The 26281-nt window shown below is 37.5% G+C and overlaps 1 protein-coding gene across 1 annotated transcript in view; it reads left to right on the forward strand.

The window, feature by feature from the left end:
* Positions 1–737: 737 nt before the first annotated feature.
* The window catches only part of LOC116513194, a 37910-nt gene continuing 12366 nt past the window's right edge, over positions 738–26281 (forward strand). The window contains exons 1-17 of the mRNA XM_032224131.1: positions 738–866; positions 3037–3191; positions 3290–3334; positions 3929–4068; positions 6546–6656; positions 8130–8288; positions 10233–10356; positions 11060–11269; positions 12678–13558; positions 14152–14291; positions 15153–15281; positions 19236–19567; positions 20866–20999; positions 21757–21885; positions 22605–22852; positions 24583–24751; positions 26068–26269. Of these exons, the coding sequence (XP_032080022.1) occupies positions 824–866; positions 3037–3191; positions 3290–3334; positions 3929–4068; positions 6546–6656; positions 8130–8288; positions 10233–10356; positions 11060–11269; positions 12678–13558; positions 14152–14291; positions 15153–15281; positions 19236–19567; positions 20866–20999; positions 21757–21885; positions 22605–22852; positions 24583–24751; positions 26068–26269 (3351 nt within the window). The 5' untranslated portion in view covers positions 738–823. The remainder of the gene's footprint in view (positions 867–3036; positions 3192–3289; positions 3335–3928; positions 4069–6545; positions 6657–8129; positions 8289–10232; positions 10357–11059; positions 11270–12677; positions 13559–14151; positions 14292–15152; positions 15282–19235; positions 19568–20865; positions 21000–21756; positions 21886–22604; positions 22853–24582; positions 24752–26067; positions 26270–26281) is intronic.

Below are 26281 nucleotides of genomic sequence, written 5' to 3' on the forward strand. Positions count from 1 at the left end.
TTGTCACCAGAAGTTGTGGGCGCTCCAATATTGTAGGTTTTTAAGAAGACATTGCACAACCATTTGTCTGAAATGATATGAGGTTTCCTACTACTTCAACAGAAAGTTGGACTAGAGGACCTCCAAGGTCCTTTCCAACTCTGTTAGTCTGTTAATCTAGCCCTATGACTTCTTTTCAATATTCCATAGTTGAAACCAGCCAACTAAAGAATCCAACTAATGAAAAGTTTTGCTTGTAAGAACCTATTTCTGTTGCAAATCTACTAGATGAAAGAAAAAGCAGAATTCACCTATGTACCAAAATTAATTGGATCATCTTCATAATATTTGCTTCATTGGATTGTTTAATTTCCAATTGGTACAATATATTAAATATATTGGAATACCGTCAGCTTCAGAAAAAATAATAATTTGTTTGCTAAGAATCATTTGAAAATTATTTTCTATGTTGCATTTCAGGTTTTTATTGGCCAGAAGTATGATGATCTCTCTCTTCCAGAAATAATAAGCAAGGAAATTTTTGAGTTAATTAAAGCCACAGTGATAAGTAGGAAGCTGAATATCAAAACATCAAAGTACATACCACCTGCTGATTTGAAAGATGAAATCGAAGTAGAGAGAAATGAAAGTCAAGGTGAAATTGTTGAGGATTTCCAGAAACCTGATGCAACGGAAGAGTTTGAAGCTGAGATAAGCAGCCAAAAAGAACATGAAGTGATTAATTCAAATGAATTGGATTTGCTTAGTACTTCTCTATTCACCCAAAAGACTTTCGCTGAATATGAGAAAGAACTTCAGCTTTTGAATCAATGGTACAAGTTGGATGAAAACTGCATCCCTGCAGTTTACAAGCTTCAACCTATTTGGTAGGTTGGGTTTTGATTTTTTAATTGCCTGATGGCATTGGTTATTCTAATAAATTATTCTTGCAGGAACCTCAAGGAGAGGAGTATGCTTCTCATGGACTGGTTTGATACCACTGACTAGGTTATCTTGTGGACTGCCTACAAGATTTATTTTATAATTTCTAGTCAGCAATCAAAGGGGAACAGAATTTCAGCCCAGTAATATTATGAGATACTGCAGGGCATGACACCCTTCCCTACAGTAAGGCTGTGTGTTACTTTGAAAATATGTTTCATGTATTTGTTTCATATTGCTCTGCTTAGACGTTGACTAACTGAAGCAAGCTGCATCAAGGCAAGAAGATCAAATGCATGTGACAGTGAGGCAGCTAGCTGAAGCAAAGCAGCTCACCCTGTAATTTCAATTGCATAACATGCTAAACTATACTATATGCTATTATTTAGAAAGATATTAAATACATGCAATACCCTAAACCAAAGTTAAGCAAAGCAAACCTTCCAACTCTCTTATTCTATCTTGAAATATATACAGTCTTTCTTCATTTGAGCTTTATTAACACTAAGCTCGCTATTTTTCTTATGCCTTCATGAATAATCTCACTTGATTCAGTGCATATTTTGCATGACTGTGGTAAATTAAATTTGCATTAACTCTGTTTCTAGAAGATTAAAGTTAAATTTAGGAGAACTCAAGCCTGTGGGTACAGATTGAAGTAAGAGTTCCTCCATCTTTCTCCAAATGATATTTAGTCTCTTTCTGATAAAAGTAAGAAATTAATGACCTCCCAATGTCCAGATATATCTGGAGAAGACTAGTTTTCTGCCTAATTTTTCAGCTCTGTAGAACAGTTTTGGTCACTTGGCTGCATGACCAATACTAAATATCGTATAGGAGTGAGGAAAATTTTTCTACTTTTTTACTGAGTTTTTGAGCTTTTCTGTACCTATAACTATGGTATAATGCTATAGATTTTTTGACTGGGATTAGTTTTGGGAGTATTATTTTTTGGTGTCTGATTCATCCTGTCACCAGAAGATGGTGCTCAGGGATTATTATTTCAGAGTTAGGCCACCCGTGAATGGTTTCAAACAGTGTTCTCTTTTGTGCTGTATGTGGTCTGACATAACATGAAACTGCAGGAAGAGGTCAAGCACAATTTTTCAGTGGGATTTTCAGTATGCTGATGATAGCTGGCTCAAATGATCATCACCATTTAACCCCAAGAAAGCGATTGTGCTTTTAAACATTGGCTTAAGTTCAGCAATGTGCTGGGTGGAAAGCATGTTAGAATCAAATATTGACATGACAGTAGATGCAGCTTTTTTTTCAATAGGAAATTTGATTCATAGACTGGAATTTATCCTGTTCTGGGTGGAGTTGCATTCCCTTGAAAGAACAGATCCGCAATTTGGGAGTGCTCCTTGATTAATTTCAGGTATCATCAAATTCCTAGGTAGCAGGCAGCTTGGATGGAAAGTACTTTTAAACATTTGTGGGTGGGTGCCATTTGCAGTCATTTTTTGTTGGTTATTTTTTGTGATAATTACTCATACTTGTTATACCTGTTTTTATTTATTTTATGTGATGATAACTGAAAGGTGTATGAAAGTTGCAACTGATGCAAAATGCAACAGGTAGGCTAGCAACTGATGTCCACATTAAAAGATCTGTACTAATGTTTTCCAGGTACAATGCAAGATGTTACTGTAAGTGCCACACACCCTAACTGTTTGAAGAATATTCTCTTCTGTTATGAAATGAACAAAACATTAAGACTCTAGTTCTAAAGTTTCTTATAGTTCAGAGGACCATCTAATAGATTTTCAAAGCTAATGGTTGTATCAATATGATGTTTCAAAATGAACTTTCTTTTATATTTTTATTTATTTATACTAGCTTCTTTTCCTTTATTTCCTTCTTTGGGTGTTTAAAGTAAAAGCGATCAAGCAAGCATGTATTGCTTTGGGAGGCAGTCCCAGATCTAGAATAACACAATTGTCCTTTATGGCCCCATATTTCTTTCATCCATAACACATTTTAAAGAAAATTCTCCAGTAGTTGCTTTCACTTGTCACTAGAGTAAGTGTATACTATATTAAGATGGGAAGAAGGTCTTATTAATTTGAAAGTGGTTTCTCATACTTTGTACATTTCATGTTGTCTTCCCAGCACAGTGTACAAAGGTATCTTCAGTAAAGATCCAAGTCACAGACAGCAAGCTAAAAGCAAATGGCTGGAGTCTTTCCAGAAGCTGCACAAGATACTTCAGGAATATGCTACAATTGTTCTTGGTCAAGAAGATGCAGCCATGCTGCTTAGAACAAGTGAGGAAGCTATCCAAACTACAATCCTTATGGTATTTTGTTATATTTGTTCAAGGAGAGGTTTATTATATTAAATTGATTTCTCTGTGTTTTCCAAGTTCTGCAGCAGGAAGTGGATCAAGGATTCCAAGTTCAAGGAACACGTGAGGATCACTGTCACTGCTTCAAAAGAAATATAACTGACTTACAATGTAATCTGTCAGATCCCCAGGCATCTAAATACATTGACATCCACCCACGAACACTAGAAGTGAACAAAAGTATTAATGAAGAACATCAAAACTTTGTGAAAAGCATTCATTCTAGGGTAGGATTATCAAATGGGCGTAGGTTGTCATGTTCCATACAAGTAAGGTTAAATTTAAAAGTACCCTAATTTTCACATGGAAATATTTAAAGATCCATCATTGATGTACAGTATTATGGAATCTGAGAGTTGTAATGCATCTTACTATAGTATTGTAAAGCTTGTTAAGGTCTCTGGCTAGGCAGAAAAAATGTATTGAGTATGCTGAAAATCTTGATTTCATAATCAGCTACAGACCATAGTTAATGGAATTAACTTATCACTTTATTTGTTTAGCATTTATTCACCATTATATACTATGTCTGCTTTTCAGTCAAACAGTGTAAGAAGCTTTGGATCTTTTTTTGTGTTAATCTACTTGCAAACACTTTCCTTCATATAGAAGGAAAGTTAATTTAATAGAAACTTAATAGTTAATTTGCCTTTACAGCTTCGTCATATAAATATTTACAAGAAGAATGTTAGCTGGGGAAAAGGTGGCATCAATCCCAACAGGAATAGGTCCCATGCCTACTACCTAGAATGCCTTTGCAATGACTTTCAGAAAATTGTTGTTAATCATTTCAACAGGTTAGCTTCATATCTGCTTTTTGAAAAGAATTGTAGACATTGAATGCATAACTTATCCCTAAAACCAGAGGTGGGTTCTTACCGGTTCGGCCGAGTAGATAGTAACTTGGCCGCCCATGCACCTGAACCGATTCTATTGTCGGTGGCGCTATCTTTATTTTTGGTTCTGCATATGCGCAGAACAATCTTCATTGCATAAATGATTATTTTTTTTTAACTTTTGTAACATTCTTTGCATGCGCAGACTGTTAGATCGGGTAATGGAAAGGCACACAAGGCTAAAGGCAACAACAGTTCTTTATTATAATACAACAAGCAAGAACAATCCAGCGAACGTTGAGTCTGACAGCAGCCCTTTTATAGGGAGCTCTCAGACTCTTCGACCAATAGATTAAACCTCTATTCCTGCTGGAAGAGAGGACGTTGGTGGAAACCACTATAACTGAAGCTAGTATCTAACACCCCTCCCCTCTTAGATGGAATAATCCTGCTGGTTATGTAGTCACACAGGTAGGCGGGCTTTTTAGTAGCTCTGCTAGACCTGCGCAGTTCAGTCGGAAGGTGTTCTTTGGACAGGTTGGACGGATCTGTTTGCTCCACAGCTCCGCTTGGTGGAAGCTCCTGGAATCTTTCACAAGCCGCGGCTGGAGCTTCTAGAGCCGGTTCGCTTGAAGCTCGCTGCAGGCCTGCAACACAACCAGATAGGTTTCCCGGAACCCTCGGGCTTGAGCTGTCTGTGGAAGCAGAGAGTTCTTGCTCGTTTGGGTAGGGCTTTGGCTAACTCATGCAGGAGTTACCTAAGAGTGGAGTTGGAGAGGCGGCCACGGAGTTGGTCAACGTGCCTTCTCCAATTCCGACCATCCTCGAGCTCTACAAGATAAAAGTGAGGTCCGGTGATGCCTATCACTGTGGCAGGAATCCACAGAGTTCCCCCTGGCGTAGTTGTGGGCGTGAACTGAATCCCCTATGCTAAAATTCCGAATCTTGCTTATAGGGTCAGGGGGCGATGTGGCAGAATAGTTTGGGTGTAGCAGGTCTAAGTGGGACCTTAGCCGGCGACCCATGAGAAGCTTGGAGGGGCTTCTCCCTGTAGTGGCACTTGGCGTGATATGTTGAATTAAGAGATAATGGTCAACCCGTGTTTGCCAATCTCCCGGGCCCATCCTGGATAGGGCCTCTTTTGCAGATCTCACCATTCTCTCTGCCTGACCATTGGAGACTAGATGGAATGGTGTGACCAGGGCATGTCTGATTCCCTGAGCTGCTAAGAAGGTCTTGAATTGCATGGCCGTGAATTGGGGCCCATTGTCAGAGACCAGGTCATCGGGCAGGCCGTCCATGGAGAAAAGTCTCCGTAGTACCTTGATGACTGCTTCTGCCATAGTGGAGGTCATCAGGACTACCTCTAGCCATTTCGAGTAGGCATCCACAACTACGAGGGATGTCTGGCCATGAACTGGGCCAGCAAAATCAATATGCACCCTGGCACAGTGTGATTCCTGGCACAGTGTGCAGGTAGTCACCCATTCTTTGATCTCCCTGCCCATGTTAGGCTACCACACGTAACTCCTGGCCAAAGACTTCATCCTGACAATTCCAGGATGCCCTATGTGTAAAGCCTCTAATACTGACGCTAGTATCTAACACAGACCGTTTTAGGTGCATGCGTGCAATAATTTTTGTGTGCTGAACTGGCAGTAATGCCGGTAGCAACCCACCCCTGGATTCAACCCATAAGATATGAAAAGATAAATGTTGATGATCTGAAGATAACAGTAATATTCAATGAACTGATGCTTAAAAGTAATACCTTTTTGAAAAAAATGTGGTTGCTATTGTTAATTGAATATTTTGAGGTCTGTGCTGTACATATAGGTTTCTCTTTACTGATATTAAACCATTCTTCACCTTTGTGAAAATGGTAATTTCAAATAAATACTGCACAAAGGACCAAACCTTATATCCAATACTGAATCAGACTAATCCAAAATAATCTAGGATATATCTGAATTCAAATGGAATTGGGAATCCCTTAAAGCAAAGCAAAGCAGAGCAAAGCAAAGCAAGCTTGGATACTTTCTTCAACATGCCCATGTGAGTGTGCATGGGCACACTCATGGCAGGGGTGGGTTTCTCGCCCCGTTCCAACCGGTTCGGTTGGAACGGGGCCAGCGGCGTCCTCGTGCACACGCGCAGTGCACGCATGCATACTAGCGCCTGTGCGATGCTCCAGCTGCTCCTGGAGGATCGCGCAGGCTCTGTATGCGTCCTGCGCATGCGTGGAAGCGCAGACCTCGTCAAAACCGGGTAAGAAACGCGGGCAGGCGGGTGGACCCTTCAACGTTCCCGGAAGTTACTTACCTCTGGGTTTGCCGACCAACCGGTTCACGGGGACCGCCGCGAACCGCCTAAAACCCACCCCTGACTCATGGACACTATAACATACAAATTATTTTTCTCTATTTCCATTTGATCAGATTCATCAGTTCAGAAGAAATTCCAGAAAGACTATGCACTAAAAGAAAGCAAGAATTTAACATTCTTAATGATGAGGAGATTCTGGAACACATTCAGCATTATCAGGCCTTGTAAGTTTTGTAGTTTTATTGCTTATCAGAAATATTTTTATTAAAGGGAATATACTAAAAGTGGAAATGAGTTGTAAGGGTTCACTAATATATGTGGTACCGTAATAAATAAATACATCTTTATTAGCTTCTTGTACTGTGGGTGTTTGAAGGAAGCTAGAGTCAACCCTTTAGTTGAACAGCGTCCAGGCGATTCCCCAAGAAAAAAAATACTGTGTTGCATACTTTTAATGTTATATCACAATACAATAATGAAACATTAGTGTAGTTTTTGGATTTTTTTTTGTGAGGAGCTGTAAAATCAGACAGGTAAAAACTGTGTTGTGTTGTCTATTCATTTCAGTCTATTCCACTATTAGACTGGCAGTCTTTTTTCTTCCTGGTAGCATGCACTAAACTGACTTTAAACAGAGAGGGGCAAATATTTCTTTTGAGTATTTACTCTAATTTGCAAATAGCCTTTCCACCTGAATTGTTAAACATTTCATTGCTTCAACACAGACTGGCAGCTGCATGAGTAGGAGTGAAAATTATAGCTTTCAGTCCCACAAGAAGTGCTAATCAGTATGTAGCCTTGGTCACAACAGCTTTGTTAGTGCTGATCATATTTAAGTGGACTCTTTACTCAGTCAAGTTTTCTGTTTTATATTACACAATGAAGATAGACTGTATTATCAAATATGGTTAATTCATTTATGGTTCCGTATGTTGTGCCATCACCACCCACTTGAAAAATCTTGAGGATTTTAAGTTAAAAGGAGGAATAGGAGCAGAAAGTGGAGTACTTGTTATATTATGCCCATAAACCAGCCTCATGTCAACGATTTTAACATAGATATTGCCTTTAGTTTTGTTTTTTACTTATGCAGACTTAAAAAACACTAAACAAATAACAAATTTTGCTTACATTATTTCTAATTGGAGCATGTCCCAGGGGTGCAGAGATTGGATGACTGGTTTCCAATGTTAGCAAGCCACTAAAGGTTTATTGGTGCATTGCAATATTTAGGTCTGGTTTAGTATGAATCTATATTAGCCCAAAATTACAGCGTCTTCGCCAAGTTGCATGCTGCTTTCCATTCTATTTGGCTGGACCCTGCTTGGGGGCTGCGGTGAGAAGGGGTAGTTTTTGCCAAGCATTTCTTAGCACTTCCTTGGGCTTTTTACCTACAGCTTCTCTTAAGAAAGGAGGGCTCTACAGGTTACCAATTTTGCAACTGCTATACAATATATTTGTAGTTATTCTGGCTCCATTAACCCTTTCCTGTTCAAGTGCAAAGCAGGGTATTAATACTCCTATAAACAGTCTAAAAGCAGACTTCTAAATGTTACTGGGACAGAAGACTCCAATTTTAGTTCAAGAAAGCCTTCTGCTAGAAGTCTGGGATGAACTGTTTTGTTTAAGTTAATTAAAAATTGCAACTTTCACCTATGCTATGACATTACAAAAATATGCTTTTCCACTGCAAACAGGATTAAACGTATAAAAGGAAGACAAAACTTCTTGAGCAAGCTGAAGAATCAGGTTAAATCTTTAAACAGAAAAGTAACTGTGGTTTGTGGTGTGGCAGGTTCGGGAAAAAGTGGGATCATTGCAGAAGTAGCTTCTTTGGCTTCAAACTGGATTTCTGGGTAAGAATAATTATTTGCACTCCTTTCTGGCAGAGATATAAAGAATTGTTAAGTCCTGAAATATAGGTAGCTTAAAAATGAATCTTCAAAAAAAGTCAACATAGAATTTGGACAAATTCTTAACAGATCTTACTTACTGCTATCTGGCATGCTTGCTTCTTATGAATTAGCTTATTTTGGATCCCAAAGTCCTCTGAATTATGTAAAATAACTTTATATTGAAAAATGAAAATACATATTAAGTTTGTAATAGCTCAAGTCAGTTCAATAATCACAGTTTTTTTTAAAAGTAGTTATTTTAAAAACATGCCATATATAGTATAACTAAGGTGACCAGATTTTCAGATTGGTAAAGAGGGACACCTTTGACCGGGGTGGGGGGGGGGGGCTTGATTAAAAATTTTGTATGGAGCAACAAAAATTTTCACACAATGCAAAAATAGTATTGTAATATATATTTTTATTTCAACATAACTACAATTTACAAATATAAATTGTAACTGTTGCCAAACATCAAAATTTTGATCACGTGACCATGAGGATGCTGCAACGGTCGCTAAATGTGAAAATGGTTGCTAAGTGTGAAAAATTGTCATCAGTCACTTTTTTCAATGCCATTGTAACTTTGGTCACTATACCACCTTTCTTGCCACAGTTCTTAAGTGAATAACTTCAGCTGGTATTTTGTATTTTGGATAGAATCTTTTTTTAAATATCCTAAGACAATTTTAAAAAAGAATCCACAAAGAATAATTTGAAATAAAACATTTCAAACTATTCCACACAGAATAAATTGAAGTAAAACTATTTTTAAAAATTCTATGCACAATATATTTCAAAGTATTGTGCAAAGAATTTTTAAAAATGGTTTCACTTCAATTTATTTTGGATAGAATCTTTTTTAAATAGTCTAAGACTATGCACAATAAATAAAATATTATTAAAATACATTAAAAAAATAAAAGAAAAAAACCCAGCTCACTTACCAGCAGGCTTGCACTCCAAGTCAATCCAGAATGATGTAGATTTTAATACAAAGAACTGAGCAAATTAAAATGGTGAAATTAGTCAGGGAAATATTTTTCAAAGAAACTTTGCCACCATTTTTCCCACACAAGCCGACCTCCAACCTCCGTGCCCCTCCCCTCCGGAAAATCCAGGAAGGAACACTCGCGGCTTCTCTAGCCAAGTATTTCCTGGAGCTCTATGGTACTTGGTCATTTTTTCTTATAAAATGAGGTAAAAGGGGCATGGGTGGGGGTCCGTTTTCTTGCTTTAATGTTTTAATATCTTCAATGAAAGTACTGAGATAGAGAGAGGGATTAGACAGAGTGTCTTTTGTCTTGCCCTGGTTAGGATTTCTTAAGCAAATCCACTGGGCTTTCAACATGAAGCCAGAAAATTGGAACTTTTTAAAAATGCCCCGGGACAAATTGTTATAAATCGTGACTGTCCCGCCAAAATCGGGACTTCTGGTCACCTTAAGTATAACTATTTTATTTATTGAATTGGGATAGGCCACCATCAGTATAGAATCTTGAAAAAACTCTAAACATATAAAATATAGTTCTTAAAATGTACCAGGGATCACAATGAAGCACAAAACATTATTTCTAGCAGATTCTGAAATAAAAGATAATTCAAGCAATAAAAGCTAAGAAGATGTTTTGATCTTTTTTTTTAATGTGTTTTTTAATTTTTTAAAAAAAATCTGAGTGAATTCACTCAGACGGAAAAAAGATCTCCCATTGGAAAAATAGTTTGGCACAATAATATTGTTGCCCCAAATCCCCCTATTTTGTGTAACAGGGCCCATATTATAGATAGGCAGTCTTTCAAGTAATCTGACCCAAACCAAAAAGGCTTTAATGTTTCAAGCTAGCAGTTTAAAGAGCCTTTTCCACAGGGAGAGTTTGTTTGTTTATTTCTTCCTTTTTGACCCAGGAATCTCAGAGTTGTGCTTCGATTTATTGGTATAACTGGAGAAAGCAGAAATGTCCGACGGCTGCTTCTGAGTCTTTGCTACCAAATAGCTGACATTTACAATGTTTCTGTTACTTTATCTGAGGTATTATTTATTTCCTCCTTGTTTTGATCAAGCACCAATGCACTTTTATTATGTCTTCATGCTTTTTCATATAAAGCAGTAGGCAGCAGATTCCAAACCTTGGGACTGAGATGGTCAGTGCTCCCTGTGAGTTCTAGGGCAAATGGATACCTTGAGTAGAACAAAACCCAGAAAAGCTTTGCAGCTTTTTTGGGGCGGGGGGCAAAAATAAGAAAAAGGGCATTTCCATCAATTTCTTCTAGGAATTGTTTTGATTTGAAATTTCCTACCATCATCTGCAGCCATAGGGTTTTCTGATGGTCTCCCATCCACATCTTTACCAGGCCTGACCCTGCTGTTTATTTAGACAAAATTGTATTTTCCTAAAAGGCCTAATATAGATAATTCTCAAAATGTATAGTACTTATCAACATTCTTAAGACAGTCTCATCCCCTAAAATTTTACAATTTTTCACTTCTCATCCAAGAAGCTTAAGAACTGAAGAATTGAAGAAACTTCTTGGATGAAAAATGAAATTAAAAAAAACTAAGAAAGCTCAGCTGCCTTTTAGGGGGAAAAAAGGCCCTTCGGACAGTCTTCGTGTGTTCCAAAATATCTCTTCTGAGTAATTTTTAAGCAAGCAGAGCCCTTCTAATAGCCATCATGTCCTGACCTACAGGACAGAACTCTTTATCTAATCATATTTTGTGTTTCTCAAAAAAGGATTTTGAGGGACTGGTAGAAGAATTTCCCTCTCTGCTGGAATTTGCTACACTAGACAAGCCACTCCTAATCTGCCTGGATAGTATAGATGAATTATCAGAGGAATATGGTGCTGACCTTTCTTGGATACCACCTGAATTACCAAAGAATGTGCATTTTATTGTTTCTACTTCCTCAGAATCAAGCATTTCATGCATAAGAAAGCTGGAGGTAAAATGAAGTTCCTGTATTAATTGTTTTTCATTCCATATTTTTTCAAAATAGTTGGAATTCCAAGAAAGCTTTATACTGCCAGACATCTTTGAAGCAAAAGCATCTGGCAACATAATAATTTTGATTCCTTATAATAGGGGTTCCCAACACCCGGCCCACTGTTATAAGGAATCAAAATTATTATGTTGCTGGTTGCTTTTGCTTCAAAGGTGCCCACTACCAGGCCGGGGCCTATTTGGAACCAGGTTATGCAAGTGATGGGTTGACACATATGTGTGCCTGCCGGCCCACTGCATCCGCAAATCGAGCTGTCTGCACACTGACCCACCACTCATGCAGCCTGGTTCCTCTCTCCCATCCCTCCAGCCAAGCCGCAAAGGTTGGTGACTGTTGCCTTATAGTACAGTCATAAATTTGGTTGGAGCAGAATAGGATTCACAAAAATGTCCACCGATCACCCTAGGGCAAAATAAGGCACATTTTCAGAACTTAGATTCATTGAATAATTGAAAAGGAAAGTTTAAATTTTGGAAGTTGCTATTGGAGAATATCTTAAAGAGTGGTAAAATACTATTTTTGTTCTTTCAGGTACTCAGGAAAAATTATATACCAGCCTTATCACAACATTCTATTAACCAGTGTTGTGGAATTTTGTTAAATTATCTAAACATTATGGAGAATATATTATATTCCAGCACATTTCTCATTTTGTCATGTTTTTATGTTCCTTAGACAAAATGATAATAGACCAATGATTTTGTTGTGCCTGTTGACATTCAAATCTAATTTTTTAATGTAAATTGGAAAAAATAAAGCAATGCAAAATTTCCTTTGCTCATTTTTTTAAGCTCAGACTCAATTTCAACTTTGCATTCATATACAAAGATAAAAATGAAAATGAGCAGTTTATATAAAGGAGGACTTTTTTCTTTTAAATTAATATTTACAACAAAGTGTGTGTGTTCAGGATGAAGGGTGGGTCCAACAGAAAGCTTTTCATGTCTTATCTCCCTGGTATTTTGGTCTTTTCTCAGTCTCTTAGTACTAGGTAGAATTGGTGAAACAATGCTATGAAATTGAACTCAGGAAGACAAGATTTAAGGGGAAAGATCTGCTCCTGTTCATCTATACACAGTGTAATGTAAACCTACTTTGGTTTGTGCACACGTGCAACATGTGTAATAAACATGCACAATTTCAGCTGAGTTTTGAGTTTATGTTGTAAACCTGAAAATCAAATCTGTGATTACTGGATTAAGTGACAGAAAAATCTCACTGTAATGTAAAATTTCCTTTGTTCTAATATTTGATTAGGTTGTCTTGCATTTGATTAGCAAAGGTGATCCTGTTTCTTTTGTGATTGGTAATAACAGTGCAAAAACTGAGGTATGTTTATTTTATTTAGAAAATAACCTTGAAAGAACATTTTTTTCAAATACCTCCTTTAACATTTGAAGAAATCAATGAAATTATCACCTGCTGGCTCGAAAAGGATCATCGAAGACTCTCTCAATATCAGTTCAATCACTTAAGGGAAGCATGCAGAGCATGCCCATTGCCACTTTACCTATACTGTGCTTATAAGGAATCCTGTTTATGGACATCTTTCAGCCCTGACAAAGAGGTGTATCTCCCTCAAAGTATACCTGACATGTATTCTTGGAGGCTGAGCAGAATGGAAAGATCTTATGGAGAACAAATTATACAAAGGATGGCAGCTTATTTGACACTTTCAAGAAATGGCATCACTCAGGAAGAATTGCTCAACCTCATGTCAATGGATTCTGTAGTCATTCAAGAAATAAATAAATTCCAAAAAAGCTCAGTGTCAGCATTTCCACTAGTGTTATGGCTGAAAATTTTAGATGATCTTGGAGAGGATTTGAGAGAGCAAAGAACTGATAACACATATGTTTTTACTTGGGCTCATATATCTTTAAAGCATGTGTGCATACAAAGATACCTGAAATCACAAGATTCCCAAATATCACTACATGCTATTTTTGCTGACTATTACCTGGGTAGAAGCTCACAGGAGTTCAGGAAGTGCAGCGAACCATCAATATTTCAGCCTCTGGCCTGGACTCTAAAAAAAGGATCCAAGACCAGCTACAACTTCAATGTCCGTAAAATCTTTGGGGCTCCATACCATCTCATCAGATCAAAAAATATTGCTGTTCTGATTAAAGAATGTCTCTTTAATTATGAATTTCTTTTGTACAAATCCTGGGCCTCATCAATTGTCAGTATTGAAGAAGATCTAGGAGCAGCTATTAATGCTGACAGGTCAGTTCACAAAAGTAAAATAGAATTCTGCATTAATCTAATATAATGAAGTAGCTCATTGTTCCCCACTTACTACATCATTTTGAGCTGGCTAGAATTTGTAATTCCACTAGAACTAGGCGGTTCCAGAGGGTATCAACTATGGAAAGTCTGGAGTAGTTTACATTGAAATATGTTTTAGAGATTCACTATACATCAAAATAACATTCAGATAAAGCCTGGCCGGAGAACTTGTAGACATTATTTTATCAGTTCTGTATGCCATCTTCTCAAAGAACGCTAACTGGTTGTTTTTGAACTCCCCTAAGCCTTGATTGGTGTGCCTGCTGGCTAATAATGAAGGGAAAAAATAGTTCAACAACTCACTTAATATCATGTTTCCTACTCTTAATAAGAGTATTTCAACACTAATTATTTGTCACTCAACTATTTTGTGTTTATATTCTACTCATCATTTTGTTATGCAATGAATAAGAAATACAATAGCTCAGGCTTAGAAAGCTTCTGTATAAAAACCATGTACAAACATTTGCTATGAGGGCAAAGAAATCAAAACTGCATGCTGAGCATTTTTTTCTCTGGCTCCCCCACAGGACTATACCTGACTTACCCTTATTAAGTGAAACTCTCAAATTGTCTAAGACGGTTTTAATAAAAGATCCATGCCAGATGGCTTCACAGCTCATAGGCCGTCTTCATCAGATTGTTGCAGCTGATATACCAGTAGCACCAGGTAGAGCAAATTATGAGCCTCTGATTTTTATAGAAAAAATCTGATTCTATACTTCTTTATGATGTTTTGGTTTTTAATCTGTAAATGTCACTACTGGGATATAAACAGCAAAGGCAGAACTAAACTATACTATTCATATATACCTGAAGAATTAGTCCCATAAAACAAGCTGCAGGCAAACATCCAAACATGAGTGCACAAGGGAAATCTAATAGGGTGATTCACCAAATAAGCAAGACCTAAACCCAGGTTTACAGTAGAAAACATTTATAGTTTAAATATATAACAAACAACAGGAGGGGCAGAGTGGAGCTATCTAGGAATTCGAAAATAACTGTTTAGTCATTTCCAAAGGATAGCAAGGATACGAAGCAATTCAGTTCTTTAGCTTTAGTTTAAAAGAATTCCTGATTTATTGATTTGGATGATTGAAATGTTTATTGGAGTCCCAAAGCGGATCTCTTCTACGGAAGACACACTTCTCTTTAGCATTGTGAGCTCTGTTGATAGCTACACCTTTGGGGGAGGAATAGTTCATTTGAATTCATTGGGAAATTAGTCATTAGTTATTTTTAGAGAATTTTTTATAACAATGTTTAAGCCAATCTTATATTAATTGAGAGACCTCTTACCTCTAATTGCTACAAAATTCAATATGGAGGTTTTTAATTATAGAAGATAAAGGATTAATAATTAAACTTTGAAAGTTATATCTCTTTTTGATAGAAAAGGTCCAGAGGTTCTATATCTGAAAAAATTAATTTTTAAGAATTGGAAACAGTAATGTACCGTGTAATATTTCCTGTATAAGATGTATATTACAGTATTATTATTAATATATATTTTTCCATGTTGATTCAGGTGATCCAAAAAAATACCTTTACCTGCCAGTTCTTTTATCCCAGTGTCAGAAATCATCTATTCCTGTTCTTATACCTTCAACCTCTTGCCTTATAGCTCCTGGTGGACTTCTCTGTGGTTTTTTGAAAGGTGACAATATTATCTTTTCATAAATGATTTAATCCCTAATTCATGAAGAATTTTATATAGGCTGCTTTCCGTAAGATTTGGCCAATACTATATAAATGTATTTGACCTGCAATTTGGTTCAACTTTGCTATTATGTACGGTAAGTGTGCTGAACAATCTGCCAATTTAATGAAATAGTTGGTTATTATAATCACGAATTTCTTTTCTTTTAAACTTCAACTTGCTGGTACTGAAAGCAAATAGTTGGACAAGAAGCAAACTAACTAACCATCTTTTATTTACAACCATTATTACTGTTATCACAAAAAGAGAAAGATAAATCTTTAATTCATTTTTGGAGTGTATCATTTCTTAGCATTGATGCTATTCAATCTACCTCTGACATGTGTTATTGATTTCATGCTTTTACAATACTTCATAATACAATATTTCACAATGCTGCACTCTCTGATAGCACCAGGTGCTACTTTGTAGAACAGCTCACAGTTTAAAATTTTATGTATGACAACCAGGCACAAGGAAACAACTCTCACTATTTTTTGTAAGGGTATGAATCAATTTTTGCATAGCATTAAACAATGCAGTACAATTAGTGATAGGATTTCAGTTGTGAAAAAAAAAACTTTCCTCTAGTTATAAAGGAGGCACCAATACAGTATTGTATTTTTATAAGACAAGAGCAGACTTTATTCTCAGAGCTGTTTAAGAATTTACTGTGGAGTTGCTAATTGCTTCTTTCCACTAATTGACTTTAATCAGTTTTATTGCTCTTGAGGTTTGAACAGAGCGGTTCTAAATATAAATCAATTGACTGCAAACTTTGATGCTCTAATCCATCTGGCCATCAAGACAGAAATAAGAATTGAGAGATGTTTGTGTTCAGTTTTGTTTGCTGATAGTTGCAATATTTTTGTGTTCAGTTCTTTGTTGACTTTTTAAAAAAATCCTGGAAATCCTGGAAAGGAAATTGTGTAGATCAGCCAACCCAAATTTCTCTTCGACTTGGTGCTGGATTATCTCATTTGCAGGGGAGAGGGCAGGGGGAGGGGAAAAAAAACCCAAACCAGAACTTATAATTTCAGGAAGTTCTAATCTTAGAGGTTGGAAAAAAGTTTTATCCCTATAATCATAGCCTTTTCCCTATATTTGGCTATACTTTGGGAAAGATTGATGTAGATCAAACTCATCAGGATTGTGGTTGACTTGGGGGGGGGTTGGCCATGGTGGGCGTGGCCAGCTCCCACTGCTGCTGTGCTCACTCTCCTTGGCCAGGTTGCTCATGGTGTGTGTGGGAGGGCAAAGTGTGTGGGTCAGAGGGAGGCCCCTCCATCTCCTTATGAGGAGACCTGGCTTTGTAACCAAAGCATCCTCAGTCATAGGATGGGAGACTACCAGGAGAGGTCAGGAGGGACAAGGGGATGGCAAAAGGCAGCAGGCTGCTGGTGGCCATGTGCTAAGGCAGGATTTACCCTCATTCTCTCTCATTATAATCGATCTATCTTTTTTCCTTCCTTCCCTCCCTCCTTCCCTTTTTTCCTTCCCTCTTCATTCATTCTTCTTCCTTCCTTTCTTTCCTTCTTTTTCCTTCCTTCCTTGCTCTCTTCCCCTCTTTATCCTGTTTTCCCCACTGGAAATAGCTGTTTGCAACACACATGGAGGGGATACTTTCCTAAGAGGTCACAAATCAAGAATACCAATGTGCACATGAGGTATCTCAGGTGGGGAAGGCAATGGGGTGGGGGGTAGGAGCTAATGATAAAACAGGCCCTCAAGACCTCCCCAACCCACAAAAATACCTCATGCTTCTCCCTCCCTTCCTGCCACAAGGACTCACTTGCATTGCAAACATCTGTCTCCTCTCTTTGTTTCTCTGTTTCTTTGCCTTTGCTTTCAGGAAGGGAGAGGAGAGTTGGCTGGGAAATGTTTCTTGTGTCAAGAATGGACACTCCTGGTATAATAGTGCACAGATTCAGGCACCCATCCTCTTTTACAGAGAGCCAGGGTTCAGAAACTTTCATTCTTGGCACAAAAAATGTTTGCCGGTCTCCTGATCCTTCCTCCCGTCCCCAACTACTTTCCACTTAAATACTTAATGAGACGTTGTCCCATGGAGCACGCTTGCATGCAAATGGAGAGGAGAGAGAGAGAGAGAGAGAGAGAACACAATCCAATTGTGTATGTATGTGTGTGTGTGTGTATGGGAGAAAGAACAATCTGTACAGGGCACCAAAGCTGCTGGCAGTGGCATGGGCAACAGGAGCCATCTGAGCAGTGGGTTGGGGTGGTGGTGGAGCAAGAAGCACGGCGGAGGTGTGTGTGCAGAGTTCCCCCCCCCTTGCCCAGCACCGGCTTACTGGAGCGCCCTGTCAGCCAGGCACTGAAGTGCCACAACTGCCACCACAGCGAGATAGAGATAGAGGGTGGGGGCTCTCCAAACTGTGTGTGTGTGAGAGAGAGAGAGAAAGGGAGAGAGAGAGAGAGAGAGAGAGAGCACAATCCCTGCTTTAGTTGGGGCATTCAATCTGCTGGCAGCAGTGGGTGGGTGGGGGAGAGCCAACTGAGCAGCTGTTTTTTCTCCTCAGCCTCCCCATTCAAGCAGCACAGGCTCTGTGGAACAGCATGGGCTCTCACTTCTCCCTGGCGCAGCGGACTCTAGCTTCAGTCTGGGTATTTAAGCTGCTGGTGGTGGTAGCCACTTAATGATTGCCCCTACCCCAACCAGCCAGCCTGCACTGCCCAACCTGCTCCCTGCTGGCTGGTGTAGGTGGGGAGGACAAGGAGAAAAACAGCTGCTCAGTTAGTGCTCCCCCCCCCTGCTGCCAGCAGATTGAATGCCCCAATAGGGATTGCACACTCCCTCCCTCCCTCTCTCTCTCTCATACACCTCTCCTCTCTCTCATACACACACATACACACACACAGAGTTTAGAGAGTCCCCCCCCCCCATCTTGCTGCAGAGGTAGTTGAGGCGCTTCAGAGCCTGGCTGGTGGGTGTTCTCTGAGACTACAGTAAAAAAAATAGTTCATATTTTCCAACTTCTCGCAAAAAAAAAAAAAAGATCTTGCAAGGTTGGAAGATCTGAACTATTTTTTTTACCGTAGTCCCACAGACTACTTTAGTTGCTCTGCACGTGGTGATGGAGAACTGAGCCTATGTGCACACATGCATGCCGGGATGGTGTGGGCCAGGCCAAAGTGACGTGGGCTGGACCCTTACAATTTCCAGGATGGTCATGCGGGCCATATTCAGCCTCATCATGGGCCGGATGTGGTCCTGAGTTTGACACCCCTCATGAAGGAGATGGTGAGTTGATTACCTAGAGACTTTAAACACTTGGGTGTGAATACCTGACATTTCTTATCATGGCCAACTGAAACATTTAGCATACCAGTATCCTTCAGAAAATAACATTCTGTGGGTCAGGTACATGGATTTATTCATTAATCTAAAATATTTCTGATTTTCTGAAGTATTAAATATTTTTATTTTTGATACTCTATAATGTTTGATATTAATGAGCAGAAATATCTGAAGAAATAACCTAGTAGTCCTTCACAAGATAAGTATTAATTTTCACTTTTTCATTGTGTTCACATTTACCATCATACCAGGAAAAGTAAAACTAATCTTAACAATCAAAATTTGATTTTGTTAGTATCACTGCTCAGAGAGAAAAGCCAAAAGGTGTTATTTGGTTAAGAGTTGTGCAAACAAATTAAATATGAAAAAGCTCCTCTCATGTCAAGATGTTAAGATATCTAAAGATAGAATAGAAGTTATTGATTAAATATATGGCATGCATAATTTTCAAAGTATTTATCACACCAGCTGTAACAATGTGGCTTTAAAAAGTTATTAATTTCTCTGCAAAGAAAGGTCAATAGGCTGATTTTATTGAAATCAATCTTCTACTTGTGAGAAAATTCTAAAATTGTGCTGCCATGAATCTGTAGGTCATTTGGACAGAATTACAGCAATAGGAGAAACCCAGAAACAGCTCGTAGCTGCAACAGTTTCCAGGAATGGTATTTTGAAAATGTGGGATTTGACTCTTGGCAAAGCGGTCTTCACTCTACATGAAATTGGGAAAAATATTAGTGATATCACGGTATGTTTGGACAACAGGCTGGTGGCTGTGTCTGACAAGACCACCATTAAAATTTGGGATCTTTCCTTGCAAAAAGTGGTGTACAGTTCTGATGAGTTTTTGGATACACCAATACTAACCTCTTCAATGAATGGACAACTTCTGTTGGCTTTTTTTAGCGGGAACCACAAAATTCAGGTGAGTAAATTGTTTAGAAACTCAAAGTCTATATGCTCTGGTTCGACCTAGCTGGAAATATTTTTTGTCCTTTGCTCAGTTAATATGCATAATTGTAAAGAAACCACAAACAGATGATTTTGTTAGCATTGCTTCTCAGAGAAAGGAACCAAAATTTAAAATTTAGTTAAGAGAGTTGTGCAAACACATTAAATATAGAAAAAGCTCTTCCTATGTCAAGATACTTTGATAGTTTTCCAGGAATATTGGGGAAATAACCCAGTAGGCAGAAACCACTTTGTCTGCATATATTGTATAAAAAAAAAAAATCTACTAATTTCAATAGGAATTACAGTAAGTATTCCTTTTTTTGTGGATGTAGATAATCATATTAGGTAAATTGTTTGCTGTAGATTGTAGAAATGATATGTTTAAAAAATCATGCTTAATTAAAAAGGTTCTTACACAGGTGACCCTGCTTATTTGCAAGGTTCCATTCCAACCAAACCACAGGTGGGTTGCTACCGGTTCGCACTGGTCCGGCTAAATCGATAGTGATATTTTGGCCTTGGTCGCAGAACTGACAGCCACCCAGGCTGGCCACGCCCCCGAACTGGTTCTCCGGTCGCCTTTGACAGCATGGTTTTTAGTAATTTTTTCATGTTCTGTGCATGCGCAGAACAATTTACAGTCAACTGCGCACAAGCGTGCAGCAAAGCGAACTGGCAGCAACGCCGGCAGCAACCCACCCCTGAACCAAACTACTGGATTAAGACTACTCTAAAATAAAAAATTCTGTTCAATTGGCTCTGGTTCTTGGAGACTGGACATGTCCTTGCAATTATTTTAAAACCTTTTTCATAAGTGGTTTTCCACTGCCTCCTTCTTAGAGTTGAGAGAAGATCAACCAACTGGCTTTGTGCCAAGGCAGGACTTGAATTCAGGTCTCTGAGATTCTAGCCTAATGCCTAATACCACCACACCAAACTGGCTCTCACAGTACAAGAAATGCAATGTAAAATATATCTTACATATGTGTAAAAGTCTGCAGATGTATAAAATGCATTTAAAAACTTTATAAATACACCATACCATTACCCCTAGTTAGAAGAGCTGGTCTATATTTTCCAGCTGCAGATAATGAGACCCTAGAATAGATAATAACACTTTCCTGCATAACTAAATGTTTCCTTTTTATTTTTTCCTGTTATATTCTACAATGCAGGTTTTAAAAAGAAGAGGGAAAATATGGAGCTTTAAGTTGATATGAAATAGCTGTCAGCTGGTTCACTATTTATTTTCATCCCCAAATGTTTCAGGTTTTTGATCTTGTTCATTCATGCCAACTTCTCCATGAAGTCTACCTTTTTTCTGAAGAAGCTCCTCTGCACAAGACTCATTCTCTACTAGTATCAAAGAACTCAGTAAAAGATTATGTTCTATGTGCATATAGGTTAGTGTAACTGAACTTCATGCCAATAAATTGTAAAAAATTTCTACATAAAAATAAGCTATTGGTTCAGGAATTCTTGGTTTGCAGAATGAAGTAGATTCCATGAAGAAAAGCTCTATAGTTATGGCAAATTTAGCTTGACAATTGTTCAGGCACTACTTTATAATACAAGATGTTCTCAATTTATTCCTGCAATAATAAAGGTGAGATACAAACAAACAAGTGAATATCAGGACTGAATGCTGAATCCTGAGTTACAGTATATAGAATACTCTCCTTTGTCAGGAATTTCAGTTAAATAATAAAGGATTGTCATTAAGGGAGGCAGAATTATATAGCCGTATCCGAAATCATATAGCATGTACTAGAACCTGAAACTGGAAATAATTCAAGCCAAATGAACTTTCCAGACAATCAAATAAATATAGCTCTGAACAAGAGATATATGAAGTGGCAAATACTTTTGGGGGGCATATCAGTGACTTGCTTGGTTTTATGATTTGTGAGACTTCAAATATGGAGGCATATGAGATGAAGGAATTGCTGAAAAGGGCAAAGTGACCTGGCTCATTGGTTTAGAATTTGTTCTCTGTATCTTTTCTTATTGATGGCTCTGAAAATAAAGATTAAAAATATAGTGCTCAAAGTTACATTCTTAATGAGCCACACATTCATTGGTGAATAAAAAGCCTTTTTTAAAGAATTGATTTTGCAATATGATGGTTTCCATCTGTATTTTTTCCTCTTTTTTCTACAGAAGTGCAAGCGAAGCAATGGTTTTCAGTGGCAAAAAGGGAGAAGTAGTTGCTAAACTGAAAAGCCAGGAACCAATGGCTGCAGCTGAGGGGGTGGCTATCACTAAAGATTATTTTCTTGTGATCTTCAGGTAGTACCACCAAATTTACTCTCTCCTAGCTGGCTCTCTTTTTGTCACTTTGTCTCTTTCTCGCATCCCTCAGTCAGCATAAAACCATATCAGCTTCAGATCTGTGGTCCCCATTAAGATCTTAATCCAGTTACCTGTTTCAGGGCACTAAAGTCCCCTAGCCTTCCTCCTAGGTGACAAAGCCTAACAATTTATACACCTTGTGGCTGCCATTGAACACTATCCGAATAATAAAAATACTCTTTATCATTGGTTCAGTTAAGACAATATAAGGCTACCTCACTCACAGGCTAGGAACAAGATAAAAACAAATTAAGGGGACATCTATTTGACATACGGGGCATTTGAAGCCAATAGCTATTTGCCTAAATCCAAACTTGGAATAGAATCACACATTGGATTAAGAAATAATATTTGTTTGGTTTTGACATATGTTTTGTGAATAGTTAATTATGCCTATTTAATAAACCAAGACTAAACAAACTGTGCCCAATCACAATTTGTAGATTCAGCCATTACATAATGCCAGACCTATACCAGATTCAGATTTTATGTAATGAAATTAGTTTTAAACACATTTGTATATTTTTCATATTAAAGCTAGGTACTTATATTTTTCTTTGTTTACATGTAGTACTATTTTATTCTATAAATCTGTTTAGAGATACTCAGGAGTATCTATTAGTACATCTCATCTAAGACTAATTATCTTGTTATAGGTGCCCTTTCATACAAAAGCAAGAAATTGTTCTTATAGAGCTATACAATGTCCATACTTTTGCTTATGCTCATAGTCTGAAGGGATGCTGCAATGATTATATTCACACTTTTGCTGTCAATCATTTGGGATCTCATCTTGTAGCATTCAGTCCTATTCCAAATACTGGTACTACTGAGATTGTATCATGGAACTTGGAGTCTGAAGATCACAAACACTTGGCTAAATTTCCTTCAGTCCTTGTTGGTGGTAAGTATTTTTTCTTCGAATTTCAAACATATTTGTAGAGAAAGTGTATAATAATAACCCAGAAGTAAGAGGCTTTCCCATTCAGTAAGTAAACAAGAATATCAAAATATAAGGATGCCTGCTCCTTTCCATTCAATCCTGTATTTGTTTTCACAAATTGACTAGCATGGGTGGAGAGCTACAAAAAAAAACTACAAATCAGTTAAAAAAAAAGTATAGCCAGCCTAAAGCCATTATGAACATAAGGAATAAAACACCTATGATGCTCACAGCTGACAAAATCATTTTCAGAATTTAAATAGACCTCAAGAGAACCAAAACTGGCTTTCTCCAGAGACTGCTAGTGCTAGTTTTAAATCCAAGTCTAGCACTCCTTCAAAAACTACAACACGTGTTTAATAAAAGAGCTAGAGCTCTTTGAAAAGAGCATTAAACCTACATGTTTAAAGAGATAGTGCAAGATGGCTGTACATATGGTGCCACCCAAAAAACTGGTTCGGGAGCATGGCAGGCCTGGTCGCTGCCGGTTCCAGTGACCCAGGCTGCCAAACCACTAACAGTTCAGCTGAACCAGTCCGAACCGGTAGGAACTCACCACTGGTCCTGAAATTAAATATTCAGTATTCAATGAGTCACAGCAGATGGTTCATATGGCAAACCTTCTTTTAACAGAAGATCAAAACCCCTATTAGAATAATTATAAGCAAATCTAGGTTGCTTCACCAATGGCCTAGGGATAATGCAATGGCATTCATGAGGAAATGTTCTTTAAAATGGTTATCAGGACATCTTTATGCCAAGGTTTGTAAAATGCTAAGATAAGCCCTACAGTCCATCTCATCAGATGCCATTTTAATGGATAGTTTCTTAAAGGTGGTTAGGAGAGTTTAAAAAGTGAAAATATCATTAAAATGTAACAAAAGCATAGTCAGTGGGAATATGGGCAGCATTGCTTTATACAAAAACCATTTTCTTGTCTTCATTATTATCCTCTCGACTTTTTCAGTTTTGTCTACTATGTTCCACCATGCAGAAACCAATGTAATTGAAAGATTTAATAATAGATTACAAATAATCTAGTTAGTTCCATAGCTAGAGAATATATTGCCCAAGCGATAGATGAAATTTGGCATTTCCTTAATTGTATTGTTTTATACAGTTCACTTTTTTTCTTACTATGCTACTAATATCTTTTTCTTCCAAATATATCCATTCTTTAAATAGCCTTGTATTTTAAAAAACTTCAGCAGAATTCTTAAAAATGTCTGTGTGCCAACATTGCACATGCAAGAATAGCCAACAATCTAAATTTTGCCCAATCATTGCCACACTATGAATTTTATATATAAACACACACCAAGAGAGTTTTGGATCATTTTCCTCAATAAATAAATAAATGTTTACTTAGTTTAGGACTTAGGCAAAATAGACCACATTTTAGATCACATTTATATAGAAATACTGAAAATTAAAAGGGCAAGAACACTTCTATTAGGCCAAAGCACTGCCCCTCCAGAACTTGCCAGACTCAAGTTTATGGTTTGGGACAAAATTATTCTAAATGCCAATTCTTATCCTTTTTAATGGTATTTTCACAAATGTCTTCCCTAGACCAGCTCCAGCTTTAACTGATATTTTTAAATGATCACACAAGCATTAATGAATGTTAAGATTTATTGAACAATGGCTAAAATGATCTTTTCTAATTATCATAATTCATGTACCTGTAGGTATATGCTCTGACCTTCGATATTGTTTAGCATTCTGTGATGGAGATAATTACCTTCGATCCTGGAACTTGGCTTCCAAGATCAATGACCAGTCTTTGACTGTCACTGCAAGCAACACAAAGAAAACAAACGGTATTCAGGATATTGTGACAATGAAAAACTATCCCAGGTAACCAAAATAGGCAGAATAGGAGGAAAGTTTATGTTAGAAATAAATTATGTGCACCACTTTGAGACCTGGAATATATTTTTCACCAATTCTAAAGGCAGGACAGAAGATTGAAACAGTCTATTCCCAACGTAACATTTCCATTTTGCTTGTATTTACAAGAAAAGCAAGATTGTGAAAAAAACCAAAGGCTACAAAAGGTGCTGTAGGACTGAGAAAAAAAATAGAAATTGGACCTCCACAATATTTATGCATTTATACTAATTGCCTCATTTATTCAATGTTTATGCATTGCTTTATTTATTTATAAATAAATAAATAAATAAAATTTATAGGTCATCCAACTTACTTCAACTCTTAATACTGGAGGACTATTATATTTAATTATGGTAATTTTATTTTATGCGGTGCTAAACAAGCCTGGAATAACAGCTCAAGGCTCTTAATGGGAACCTGTGAAATAGATATGTACAGAATTAAAAACATTGGAAGCATTTGACAAAATGCCTTTGCATATCAGAATTGAAGATAAGTATGGCATTACAGGCGAGGCATTGCATTTCAGAATTAGATGCTCATACTTCTGATTACATTCCTGGCAGTTGTCACAAAAAATAGAATAAATCTGAACCCAATTAACCTTCTGCCATATCATTCTTTTTGTAGAACATGCACCTTAGAGTTTACTGTATTCAAGCAACAACAATGTACATATGGAAATATATTTTCATTTTAACATTGTTTACCAGAACAGAACACCAGTTTTTCTCAAATAATGTAACTTTAATCTACATCATCTTGATTTCAGTAACAAAGATACGTTGGATGTTGGAGAATTTTGGGGATCTTTTTGCTCGATTTGCTTTTCATCAGATGAGTGTTGTTTTGAATTCATAACTGCCTTCCTTGCCATCCACCATCACACAGATCTTTAGTTGTAGGGCCAAAATGAGGGCAAATACCCATTTAAGCTCTTGAGCTCTTGGAGGAAAGTTTGGACATAAATGCAGTGTGCAGCACATGATAAAGGAAGCAGGTGGGCATACAGCCGATCACACAGTTGTACATTTTGCAATTCTTAATCCTAATTGCATAGCTCAAAACAATCAACTATCCAATTTCCACCTAAAATCATATGTCTTCTTCTTTTTCTGCAGTAAAATATAATGGTAAGGAATAGTGTTTCACAAAGCAAATATATGGCAAATTACAAGAAACTTTTTTCTTGCCATTTTTTTAACAACAGAGAAATAACAATGTTTTGACATTTTTGCAATATAGCAATAACAAGATTATTTATATCTATCTTTCCAAAGGTATGCTGTGTGCCGAAACATAAGTCCGGGAGGCATAGCAGTATGGAATATTGTAAAATCCAAGTGTAAACATAATGCTGTGCGGGTGGAAAGAGGACTGGTAGAGAACACAGACATTGTACTGGCGAGAGACATGAAACTTTATATACTTACAGGCAAGGGAATAGCCTCATTTGCAGATCCTCCAAGATCAATTTTCCAGGTACCGAACACA

Source organism: Thamnophis elegans, chromosome 9 (assembly GCF_009769535.1).
Source record: "Thamnophis elegans isolate rThaEle1 chromosome 9, rThaEle1.pri, whole genome shotgun sequence".
Classification (NCBI taxonomy): domain Eukaryota; kingdom Metazoa; phylum Chordata; class Lepidosauria; order Squamata; family Colubridae; genus Thamnophis; species Thamnophis elegans.